Source organism: Pristis pectinata, chromosome 11, assembly GCF_009764475.1.
Source record: "Pristis pectinata isolate sPriPec2 chromosome 11, sPriPec2.1.pri, whole genome shotgun sequence".
Classification (NCBI taxonomy): domain Eukaryota; kingdom Metazoa; phylum Chordata; class Chondrichthyes; order Rhinopristiformes; family Pristidae; genus Pristis; species Pristis pectinata.
The window spans coordinates 84,779,286-84,791,575 of record NC_067415.1 but is presented as its reverse complement, the minus strand read 5'-3'; the positions used below and the strand labels follow the sequence as shown (position 1 = coordinate 84,791,575).

General features: G+C 45.5%; 1 protein-coding gene across 1 annotated transcript in view; it reads left to right on the top strand.

Moving 5' to 3' along the window:
- The window catches only part of LOC127575760 (solute carrier family 15 member 1-like), a 39,872-nt gene extending 27,837 nt beyond the window's left edge, over nt 1-12,035 (top strand). The window contains exons 17-23 of the mRNA XM_052025813.1: nt 113-262; nt 3,103-3,149; nt 3,762-3,869; nt 5,028-5,124; nt 6,524-6,673; nt 7,949-8,056; nt 11,199-12,035. Coding sequence (XP_051881773.1) covers nt 113-262; nt 3,103-3,149; nt 3,762-3,869; nt 5,028-5,124; nt 6,524-6,673; nt 7,949-8,056; nt 11,199-11,399 — 861 coding nt within the window. The 3' untranslated portion in view covers nt 11,400-12,035. The remainder of the gene's footprint in view (nt 1-112; nt 263-3,102; nt 3,150-3,761; nt 3,870-5,027; nt 5,125-6,523; nt 6,674-7,948; nt 8,057-11,198) is intronic.
- Nucleotides 12,036-12,290: the final 255 nt, after the last annotated feature.

Sequence of the window (12,290 nt, the reverse complement as noted above, 5' to 3'; positions counted from 1 at the left end):
ACCACTCTCTGCAGGTTCCGTCAGTCCAGAGCAGAGCGGTTGCTGATGATCTGTAAACAAGCCCACTTCTTGTTTTTACTGTCGATGTAATATTTTATCCCATCTTTTCCAGGCAACTGACTACATCACTGTCCCAGCATCTGGTGTGAAGAATATTACTGCTTATGTTGGCAAACAGAGCAAAATCATTCCAACTAACCTTACCAAAGAAACTCGCAACACACTCCTGGTAATGAACACTTCAAAGGATGGCTATGAATGGGTGAGTGAGCTTCTGCACGTAAAGCGAGTGAAATAGAAGGTCGACTGTGATTTCTTTACTGAGAGTAGTAAAGCTCTAATAATCCGGCAACCTTGGCTATTGAGTGGTGCTGGGTTGGTAGATTCTCCAGACTACTAAATGTTACTCCCATTAGTAAACCAACACATGTTCTTAGATGCAACACAGCAGTATAATAAATTTTCCAGTGAACCAGGTGAGTTTCAGAATCAGAATCAGATATGTTATCACTCTCATCTGACGTGGCAGCAGTACAGTGCAAAGCCATAAAATTACTATAAGTTACAAAAATAAAGAAATAGTGCAAAAAAAAGGAACAATGAGGTTGTGTTCATGGGTTAATGGACTGTTCAGAAATCTGATGGCAGAGGGGAAGAAGCTGTTCCTGAATTGTTGAATGTGGGTCTTCAGGCTCCTGAACCTCCTCCCTGATGGTAGTAACAAGAAGAGGGCGTGTCTCAGATGGTGAGGGTGTGTCCCGGTGGTGAGGGCGTGTCCCAGATGGTGACTTTAAAGGGAGCAGGGGAAACCAAACCTGCAAAATTTATAGGGAGTGTGGGAACGGGTCTCTGGTAAGTTTCAAGGGAATGTGGGGAAAAGGGGCCCAGTGAGTTTGAAGGGAGTGCGGGAAACAGAAGAAGGGGAGCCATCTGTCAATCCATCAGGATTTCTGAACAATGGGACAAATGATTCTTGGAGTTTTACTGCACTCCTCACCATAATGGTCAAGGCCAAAGTCGAGTTTATTGTCACCTGCACAAGTCCATGTGTGCACAGGTGCAATGAAAAACTTACTTGCAGCAGCATCACAGGCACATAACATGGTACAGAGGTGAGTGGTGCTGTATACATTATGAATAAAGTAAATTTTTGAAACTAAATAAAAATTGTAACCATTTTAATTTTACCAACAAGAGTACGGGTTTGGATCGCAAACCTGTCTTTGGTGATCGGTTAGGTGTTGAACAGGAAACTTCCCCTGTAGTTCATCAAACTAGTAACATTGGATCCTTCTCCCTGTCCAGGAGACCTCAGTTTGGCTTCTCAGCTGAAAGCTGTCATCTCCAACAGTCCTGCACCCTCTCAGTTCTTCACCGGGGTGTCAGCCTGGAATTTTGTATTCAGCGTCTGGAGTGGGTCTTGAACACACAACCTTCTGACTGAGAGGTGCAGACACCATCCAGCGAGCTGCCGCTGACCTGGCACAGGGATACTGAGTATGAGATTGGGAACTTAGGTGGGAATAGGGTCATAGAATTATTATGGCACTCACGAAGGCCATTCCACCCATCAAGTCAATGCCATCTTCTAGCAGATCAGCCGCAGCAGCCCTGTTCTTCTGCTCTTTCCCCATAACCGTGGACGTTGTTTTCTCTTCAGTGACTATCCAATTCCCTTTACAAAGCCCTGAATGACTGTCTTCATCAGCACGACTTGACTGAGGGGTCTTGACAGGGTGGATGCAAAGAGGGAGTTTCCATCTTGAGGGAGAATCTTCAACCAAGAGTCACTGTTTAAAAATAAGGGGATCATCCGATTGAGAGAGAGGAGGGGAACCTTTCCTCTCAGAGGGTGGTGAGTTGTTGGAACTCTTCCTCAAACTCTTCCTCTTTTTCTGGAGTAGCAGAGGCTGAGGGGAGACCCAATAGAAGTTTATAAGACTATGAGAGGCGTAGATAGAGTAGGCAGCTGGTATCTCTTTCCCAGGGTCGAAATGTCTGATGCCAGAGAGCCTGCTTTTAAGGTGAGAGGTGGAAAGTTCAAAGGAGAAATGTGGGGCAAGTTTTTTACACTGAGAGTGGTGGGTGCCTGGAATGTGCTGCCAGGGGTTGTAGTGGAGGCAAATACGAAAGAGGCATTTAAGAGGCTCTTAGATAGGCATATGAATATACAGAGAATGGAGGGAGATGGGCATTGTGTAGGCAGAAGGGGTTAGCTTAGTTCAAGTTGAGTTTATTGTCATAAGCACAAATACATGTGTGCACACAGGTGCAATGTAAAACTTATCGCAGCAGCATCACAGGCACATAGCATCAGATAAGTAGCATTCACAAGAAAAACAAAAATTATACATAAATTATACACAATTTTTACCAGAACGATAACAGTTAGAAAAAAAAAGCAAGGTCCGTTTTAGTGCAAAGTGATCAAAGTGGTCATAGTGTTGGTAAACTGCAGTGATTACGGTTGTGCCGGTTGGTTCAAGAACCGAATGATTGAAGGCAAGTAGTTATTCATAGTTAGACATTTAATTACTAGTTTAATTAGTTCAGCACAACATCGTGAGCCAAAGGGCCTGTTCCTGTGTTGTACTGTTCTATGTTCTAAAGCTGGTAGGTCTTTGAACATTCGTAAGGCGGAGGTAGACACTTGTCAAGCAGGGAGATGGAAATGTAGAGCTGGGGTTATAATCATTCCAGCCACGATCTTACGCTGAGCGGACAAGGGCTAAATGGCCTACTCCTGCTCCCAATTTTTATGTTCATCTGCACAGACAGTGAGTTCTAGACCATCCTACATCCCAAGCCACAGGAAGACAATGGATGCAAACACTGTCTTGCCACAGCCAGAGAGTGGGTTCATGATGATGCATCTCTCCTTCAGCAGGTCTGAGCTGCAGACCGTTGGTGGGGATTGCAAGGACAATACAGATCGGCACTTTGTGGTGTTTGTGCTGTGGGATGGCACTGGATCAGATGAGGAAGGAGGTCACAGTTGTGATCCATTATCACTGAGTGAACATAAACTATGGAACAATGTGACTCTATAACTACAATATACTCCGAAGTTAATGCAAAAATCTACACCTTTTTTTCTGACAGTTGGATGATATTAACAGCAAACCAGAAGAAGGAAAAAATGCCATCAGGTAGGATGAAATCCTGTACTTCCGTTCTCCGTAGACTTGAGCTCATCTGAAACCCCACCTCCTGCATCCTAACTTGCACCAAGATCCCTTCACTCAGTACGCCCATCATCGCTGAACTACACCAGCTCCTGATCTGGCATCACCACCTTGCATTTAAAATTCTCTCACTTTTTGTGCTGAAATCCTCCATGGGCTCACCTCTCCCAACTCTGTAACCTCCTTTCATGCAGCTCCGAGACCACGATGGCCCCCTCTAACCCTGACCTCAAAGATCCCTGATTTAATCTCTCCACCATGTCTCCAGCTGCCCAGTCCTTGAGCTCTGGATCTCCCTCCCTGAACCTCTCCTCTCTCTACCCTTCTTTCAAACTTAATGCATTGTCCAAGACTTCCCCACCTATTTTGAAGTGACTGACCATCAGATTTTGTCTGATAACATTCCAAGTGAAGAGTTTCGGGATGTTTTCTGGATGTATACGAAAATAATGACTCTTGCGCCTATTTTTTTGCTTATCTGCATCAGTAATTACACCCAGAATTTGTAACAGTCTTTCATTTTTTTCTCCACATCTGACCATTTCTTTGAAATAATTAACTTTGGCTTCTCTCCAGATTTGTCACCACATTGTCCAGTGTTGAAAACATCGCAGTGAATGGTGTCAATATTGGAAATCTGACCAGACTAACTGCCTCTAACTATACACTCTTCACCAAAGGAACGTAAGTGACTGTCTTTGTCAGTAAAAGTTCTCACAACGTCAGTGAAAGTGGCTTCCCTTTAACCTAAAGCAGGACATCAGGGAAGTTTCCCCAGATTGTCTTGGGAGAGCAAACGGGGCATTAGCTTAATGGCTCATCCGAGAGACGGCACGTCAAAGTGTGCAACACCCACCTTGGTATTGTGTGCTATATCAGCCTAGATTTGTGTGCTGGAGTCTCTGGATTGTGGTTGAACCCACAGCCTTCTGAACCAACATAGAGGATCAAACACTGTGTAATGATGGGATGGAGTTAGCAGGTTTGTGGAGAGTGCAGGTTAGTATTGAGATGATGGGTGTGTTCTATTGCAAGACACAATGTTTTTAATCACTTTGCATTGTCTTCTTGGAAAACCAATCCCACTTCTGGGAATTCCAGTCCATTGTGCATAAGGTACACAATGCACGGAGGCAGCTGGCCAGGGGAAGTATGATTGCAATCCCTTGCACAAACCTTTAATGTGTATGGGGACTGCAAGCAGATCAGGTCATGACTGCAGGAACAGAGGCCAACTGGAGGGTTAGGCCACTGTCAATGGCAAATCCCTACAAGGCCACACGAGGAAGTCTGGCAGACGACAATGCGGAAGCACATTGAAGGAATTCCAGGCACATATCTTCAACCTGGGAGCAGAGGGTATCTGAGTTATTTCATGTTATCTCGTATTTCTTTACAAGATAAGAGGCCATTTTGCCTCATTGAGTCAATGCTGACTAATAGAGTAATCCCATTCGCACTCCCTGTAATCGACTCTCCCCACGTCCCCATCAACTTCCCCCAGAACCTACCCCTCACCCACAGACAAGGGGCAATTTACAGCAGCCAGTTAACCTGCACATCTTCAGGATGTGGGGGGAAGCCGGAGCGCACCCCCCCCCCCCCCCGGGGGGAATCCCACACGGTCACAGACAGCACCCGAGGTCAGGATTGAAGCCGGGTCACTGGTGACCTGAGGCAGCAGCTGTACCAGCTGCGCCATTGTTGGTGCATTTAATCATCCTCCAGCAGCACAGGAAGCCAAAGAGAGAGTGAGGAGCAATGAGGGACCGCGGTGCCCAAGTAACATCGACTGTGAGATACTCCTCTCCTTGTTCTAACCTACTTACCTCTCTGCCTCAGGAAAAAAATCACGTTTAACAACAATGGAATAGAATGCAAACAGCTATCAAAAGATTTTGGTTATGGGAGCTCATTCACAATCATCATTAATGAAACGGTTTGTATTCCAAGAGATCTCTGTTTGTCTGAAAAGTCTTTGAATTTTGTTCTTTAAGCTATTACTCCCCAAAAAAGCCACCCACTCCATCTGTGTTAGAGTAACAGAGTGATACAGCACGGAAACAGGCCCTTCGGCCCAACTCATCCATGCTGGCCAAGTTGCCTACCTGAGCCAGTCCCACTTGCCTGCATTTGGCCCATATCCCTCTAAACCTTTCCTATCCATCTACCTGTCCAAATGCCATTTAAACATCATAATTGTACCTGCCTCTACTGTTTCCTCAGGCAGCCTGTTCCATATCTGTGTGACAAGAGTTGCCCCTAAGGTCCCTTTTAAATCTTTCCTTTCTCACTTTAAACCTTTGCCCTCTAGTTATGGACTCCCCTTCCCTGGGTAAAAGACTTTGGTTATTCATCTTATCTCTGCCCTTCATGATTTTATAAACCTCTATAAGGTTACTCCTCAGCCTCCCACACTCTGGGGAAAAAGAAATTCCCAGCCTCTCCTTACCCAAGCCCTGCAGTTCCAGTAACATCCTTGCAAATCTTCTTTCCATCTCCAGATTAATGACATCCTTCCTATAGCAGGGTGACAAAAACTCTTCCCTTCTCAAATCCTCCTCTTCCCCCTATGTCTGTCAGGTACCTGGAGGAACTCAGTGGGTCAGGCAGCATCCCTGGAGGGAAAGGGGCAGTTGACCCAAAACGTTGACTGTCCATTTCCCTCCTCAGATGCTGCCTGACCCGCTGAGTTCATCCAGCATCTTGTGGGTTGCTCCAGGTTCCTGCATCTGCGGCCTCCTGTGTCTCTGTTGAATACCTATAGCATTTCATAGCGGGGTATGGGTAAAATGGCAGTAATTTCTATTTACGTGGCATCTTTAAATTATTAAAGCATTGAAAAATATTTCACAGTGATGTTATCTACAAACTGTAACACTGTTACAGGGGAGATTACAGCAACAGTCTGGCCAAACTGGTGGGTTTAAGGAACATCTCAAAGGAGGAGAGAGAGGGGGAGTGGTTCAGAGAGGGAATTCCTGAGCTCGGGGCTCAGACAGCTGAAAGCACTGCTGCTAGGGGTGGAGCGATTAAATCAGGGATGGTCAAGAGGTTCAGAAGAGGTGCAGAGATCTTGAAGGATCATGGGGCTGGAGTAGGGTATGGAGCCAAGATGGGGAATACAACTGAAGCATTGTGTGAATGGGACCCAGTGTAGGATGGCAAGCTCAGGGGGAGGGTTGAATTGGACTCGTCGGTTCGGGTGTAGGCAGAGTCTGGGATGAGCTGAAGTTCATGAAGGGTCAGACAGGGAACCTGGATGGGAATGAAAGGGAACAGAGTTTCTGGCCTGTGCGATATTATTGGTCATGACATTATATGTTTTTATTGTTTAGTGTTCCTCGAACAAGGATTTTACACTAAATTACATCGAAGACATTAAATCAAACAGTGTTCACATGGCGTTGCAAATTCCTCAATACCTTCTCATTACAACTGGAGAGGTGGTCTTCTCTGTCACTGGTCTGGAGTTCTCCTACTCCCAGGTGAGTAACAATGCTTATGATAGCTGTGTGGAATTTCCAGTGAACCTAATGTTCAGTGTCCAAGGTCTGTGACACACAGAGTGAGAAATGTTTGGTCCTTCCTTTGCTGCTGCTGACACCAGACCACCATTTGATACTTTATCCAGGCTATTGGTTGTCAAATGTCGTACCAAACATTGATAATTCCTGAACAGTCAGCTTCCAAAGATCAATTCCATAATTTCTCATCTTTCCTCACATTTCTTTACAACAAAGAAGGAAGCCATTGGGGACGTCAGGTCTATGCTGGCTGTCAGAACTATCCCATCGATCACATTTCCCCACTTATTTCCCTGTAACCCATCCTCTCTCACATGCCCATTAACTTCCCCCTGACATTCGAGCCACCCACTTGTACCAGGAATAACTTAGAGCGGTCGATTAACCCGCCAAACCCACATGCCTTTGGGATGTGGGAGGAGACTGGAGCAGTTGGGCACGGGGAGGACGTGCAAACTCCACACAGACACCACTGGAAGTCAGGATTGAACCTGGGTCACTGGAACCATGAGGTAGCGGCTCTACCCGCTGACCCACTAATGCAGAACACCTGCGGAGGTGGAGGTATCTGGAGACATACCTGAGGCAGATGTTGTCCTTCGAGAAAGCTGGAGGAGGGATAATAATTGGTTTATTCTTGTCACATGTACCAAGATGCAGTGGAAAACTTAGTTTTGCATGCCATCCACACTGATCATTTCAAAACATCGGTACATCGAGGTAGTACAAAGGGCAAAGCAATAACAGAATGCAGAATATAGTGTTATAGTTCCGGCCCACTGAGTGTGCACTGATCATCAATCACCCATTTACACCAATGCTACATTAACCCTATTTTTATTCTCCCTGCTTTCTCATCCACTCCCCCCCCAGATTCTACCACACACTAAGGGCAATTTACAGCAGCCAACTAACCCACCAACCTGCACAGCTTTTGGACATGGGAGGAAACCGGAGCACCCTGGGGAAACCCGCACAGTCACAGGGAGAACGTGCGAACTCCACATAGGCAGCATCGGTCAGGATCGAACCCGGGTCTCTGGCGCTGTGAGGCAGCGGCTTTATTACCTGCGCCACTGTGCTGCCCTAAAAATTGTTCTGCTCTTTATGCTACTGTAATAATTGTTCTCTCCATTTTTAATGCCATTATTAACAACAAGAGTTGGCTTTTGCACTGTGCCTCTGGCCACAGGACACAAGAGTTGTCCCAACTAATTCCTTACCGTTTTTCCCCAGGCACCTCCCAACATGAAGTCAGTGCTCCAGGCTGGCTGGCTCCTGACCAACGCGTTCGGTAACATTATTGTGCTGATAGTAGCAGAGGCTTCGACTATTCAGGAACAGGTATGTGGGATTGAGACAAGATACGATAAGATTTCTTTATTAGTCGCATGTACATCGAAACACACAGTGAAATGCATCTTTTGCGTAGAGTGTTCTGGGGGCAGCCCGCAAGTGTCGCCGCACTTCTGGCGTGAACATTGCATGCCCACAACTTCCTAACCTGTACGTCTTTGGAATGTGGGAGGAAACCGGAGCACCCGGAGGAAACCCACACATACACGGGGAGAACATACAAACTCCTTACAGACAGCGGCCGGAACTGAACTCGGGTTGCTGGCGCTGTAATAGCTTTATGCTAACCGCTACACTACTGTGCCTGCCCGGAGGTGAGGGATTTCAGACGGGAGAATCTAGGGTTGTTTTCTTTGGAGCAAAGGAGATTGAGAGGACAATTGATAAAGGTGGATGAGATCCTGACTGGTTTAGAAGAGAGTGAAACTGTTCCCATTAGTTCCAAGGACCAGGTGACACAGATAGTAAATTTTAGGCAGCTGATACAGGGGGGTTTTCAAAGGGGACTGGACGAGCACTTGAAGGAAAATTATTTCCAGGAATCTGGTGAAAGTGCAAAGTAATGGGGTTTGATGGGATTGTTCTACTTGAGCTAAATGGGATCCTTCAATTTCATAACAGCCCTCTGTTAATAACTAACTAATTCTGTGGAAATGCTGAACACGACATTAGGGTTGTTGATGGGGGTCTCCGAGGTAACACTGGGACAACTGGAAATGGAAGCAAAAGCAAAGCCTTGCATTTCTATTGGGGCTCTCAGGATCCCAAGGCACCTTACAGCCAATGATGTACAGACGTAGCACGGCTAAGTAGAGCCGCTTCCTCACAGCACCAGAGACCCGGGCTCAATCTTGACCTCCGGTGCTGTCCGTGTGGAGTTTGCACGTTCTCCCTGTGACCGTGTGGGTTTCCCCTGGAAGCTCCAGTTTCCTCCCACATCCCAAAGACGTGCAGGTTAGTTGGTTAATGGACTGCTGTAAATTGCCCCCAGTGTGTGGGTGAGGGGTAGAATCTAGGGGGAGTTGATGGGAATGTGGGGAGAATAAAATGGGATCAGTGTAAATGTGTGGTTGATGGTCGGCACAGACTCAATGGGCCGTTTCTGTGCTGTGTCTGGCTAAGACTCCATGAAGTATTTCTTGAAGTGTGGCCACTCCTGTAAAGTAGGAATTTGAAAACAGCAAGTTCCCACAAGTAGAAAGGCTTAAGGAGATTTATTGAAGCTGACTGATGATAAGCATTGCCCCCAGGACTTGGGGAGAACTCAACATAGATGGATTGAAAAGACTTCATGCCACTGAGATCTCAGCTGGCACCTCCAGAGAGTCCCAGACTTTGAACTCAGGATCCTCCTACTCATGGGAATCACTGAGCTACAGTGGACGTTCATCTTTTGCCTTCCCCACACACCCTGGTCAGAGCAGGAATACTTACTGCTGTGTAAGAATATTGGGATGAACTTGCAATTATTACTCAGGAGCTGGCACCATGGCTGAAAGGTCAGTCCCCCGCACTAGTGCAGTTGATGCATCTTCTACAAGGTTGGATTGAGAGACATGGTTGGGGCAGATCCATGAGACCTCCACACTGCTATAAACAATACTGCTCCTGCTCATTTAGAATGGGAGAAACAGAGAGGGTCAACTAAACCTAAGAGAAAGTCTAAGAAAAGATGAGAGACCTTAGATCGATGTTGGGGCATATTTTCAATAGTTTACTTCAAGAAAGAAAATGTATCATGTCCACAGAACTTCTTAAATTCTACTGCATAGTAACAAAAATAATGTCCATTTATATAGTGCCTTTTAGAACATAGAACATCTCTTATGTCTGTACATGATCCATATCCTTCCATTCCCTGCATATTCATGAGTCTATCTGAAGGCCTCTTAAATGCCACTGTCGTATCTGCTTCCGCCACCACCCCTGGCGCACATTCCAGGCACCCACCACTCTGTATATGTAAAAAAAAGTTGCCCCACACACCTCCTTTAAACTTTCCCTCTTTCACCTTAAATGTATGAAACACATGTCAAAGAGACAGGGGCAACACTCGGAAATGAAGGACTAATGTGCCAAAATGCTTCCCATATGAATATTATAATCACTACCCTGACAAAAAGACTGGCCATCTACCCCATCTATGCCTCCCATAATTTTATAAACTTCTATTAGGTCTCCCTCAGCTTCTGACGCTCCAGAGAAAACAACCCAAGTTTGTCCAGCCTAAGTAACAAATCTCCACTCAGCTGTTCTCAAGAGTAATGTTAAACAGGTTACAGGGAGATGACTCCAGGCTTAGTCGGGGGTGGATTTTAAGGAGAGTGGTAAGGAGGTGGAGAGGTTTAGGGAGGGAATTGCTGCTGATCACACGAACATCGATCACATTCAGGGATGATCACAAGGTCAGGATTGGAGGAACCAGTGAGATACTGGGGACCTATAGGGCCCGGGGATGTTCCAGAGGAAAGTAAGGTCTGGAACCATGGAGGGATTGGAAAACCAAGATGAGAATTTTAAAACGGAGGCTTTGTTTAGCCTGTACGTCAGTGGGCACAGGGCTAATGTGAAACTAAGCGATCCTGCCCACACTTAGCTGCTCACAATCCTCCACTTCACTCCGCACAACCCTTGAGGTGTTTTTACATCCTCTCCGTACAGGCATGTTATCTGCCGCCAGACAGACACGTAGAAAATCAATTCTTTGCTCAGCTAAGGGAAATCCTATTACCCCCAATGATTAAAACGTACAATGTTGCCAGAACTGTATAACACAGTGAATGGATGGTAGCAACAAACCTCCATTATTTCCCACAATATGCCCTTCTTCCCCACAAATCACTCCCAGCTGACCCTCTTTCCGTAACAATACACAAAACCCAACGTTATTGGCCTTTATTTTAACCTTTTATGTGATCCCTTACAAAATGCCTTCAGAAATTCTGATATACTACACCCACTTGTTTCCCCTTGTATACCCCAGTAGTTACTTCCTCCAAAAACTCCACTAAAGTCTGTTAGGTTTGTCAGAGATTGCAATGGTTCAACATATGTTTGGTCTGGGTCTTTTTGGTATTCCTGGGATAAAACCGGATTGGTTGCATTGCTAATTTCTTTTTCTTCTTTTCAGTGGGCTGAGTATATTTTGTTTGCTGCTCTCTTGATGACCGTTTGTGTGATATTCGGCATCATGGCCAAGTTCTACACTTACGTGGACCCAATGGAAGTGGAGGCTGAATTTGAGGAAAAGGAACGATGCAAAAGGAAAGAAGATGAGGGATCAATCAGCGCCATGAATACATTTAATCCAACAGCTCAGTCAGAATTCTAAATGTGGCAAACAGGAACATTTCTGTTCAATTTAACCAATCTGCACGGACTAGACCCATGGCTTGGACTTGCAGTCTACTTGCCTCAGTAAGAGATTCAAATGTGATTTTGGTTCCTTAGAAGTCCCTACAATGAATATTTTCTTCATAGTCTATACTAGCCAGAGCTTCAGTATTATTCCCCAAAGCTGGGAAAGGCCCAAGTAAACACATTTGAAACTGAAATGTTCATCATTTTCATAATACATCTCCTCATAACTTGATGCTCAGATCTGCCCACTGGTGTCCACTGTATGTCTGATATGCTTATAATTCTGATATTTTTTACTGAGATATTGCAATACTTCAAGGACGTATTTGTTCTTGTTAATTCTGTACATTAGTGCAAATTCAGTCAAAGCAATAAGAAATTGAAAGCCCTTCCACTCTGCATCTTAAAGGTGCTTCAACACACTGGATCTGACCTTTATGTGGATCCTGCTGGTGTCTAACAGTGCTCACCAAGGTAACTCAGTTCATGTGCCATGATCAGGAGACTCTCTCCAAAATAGTCTGACTGCTTCAAGGAGGATTGTGTAGGGAATGTGCTTAAAGTGAAATGCATGTTGAAGAAGGTATAAAAGCGGATATTAAAGGTGATGTGTATTTATGTGTACTTAAATTTCTGAATTTTAAGTTGTATTTGTTTGACTTATAGTCGTCTCTAACCCCTTCCGCTGCGTTTGGTGCTCTCGATGTGACCTCCTCTACATCGGAGAGACCAAGCATAGACTAGGCGACTACTTTGCTGAGCACTTGCACTCTGTCCGCAACGGCCATCTTGAGCTCCTGACTGCCAGCCATTTTAGCTCCCCTCCCCCCTTCCCACACCGCCCAGTCGGTCCTTGGCCTCC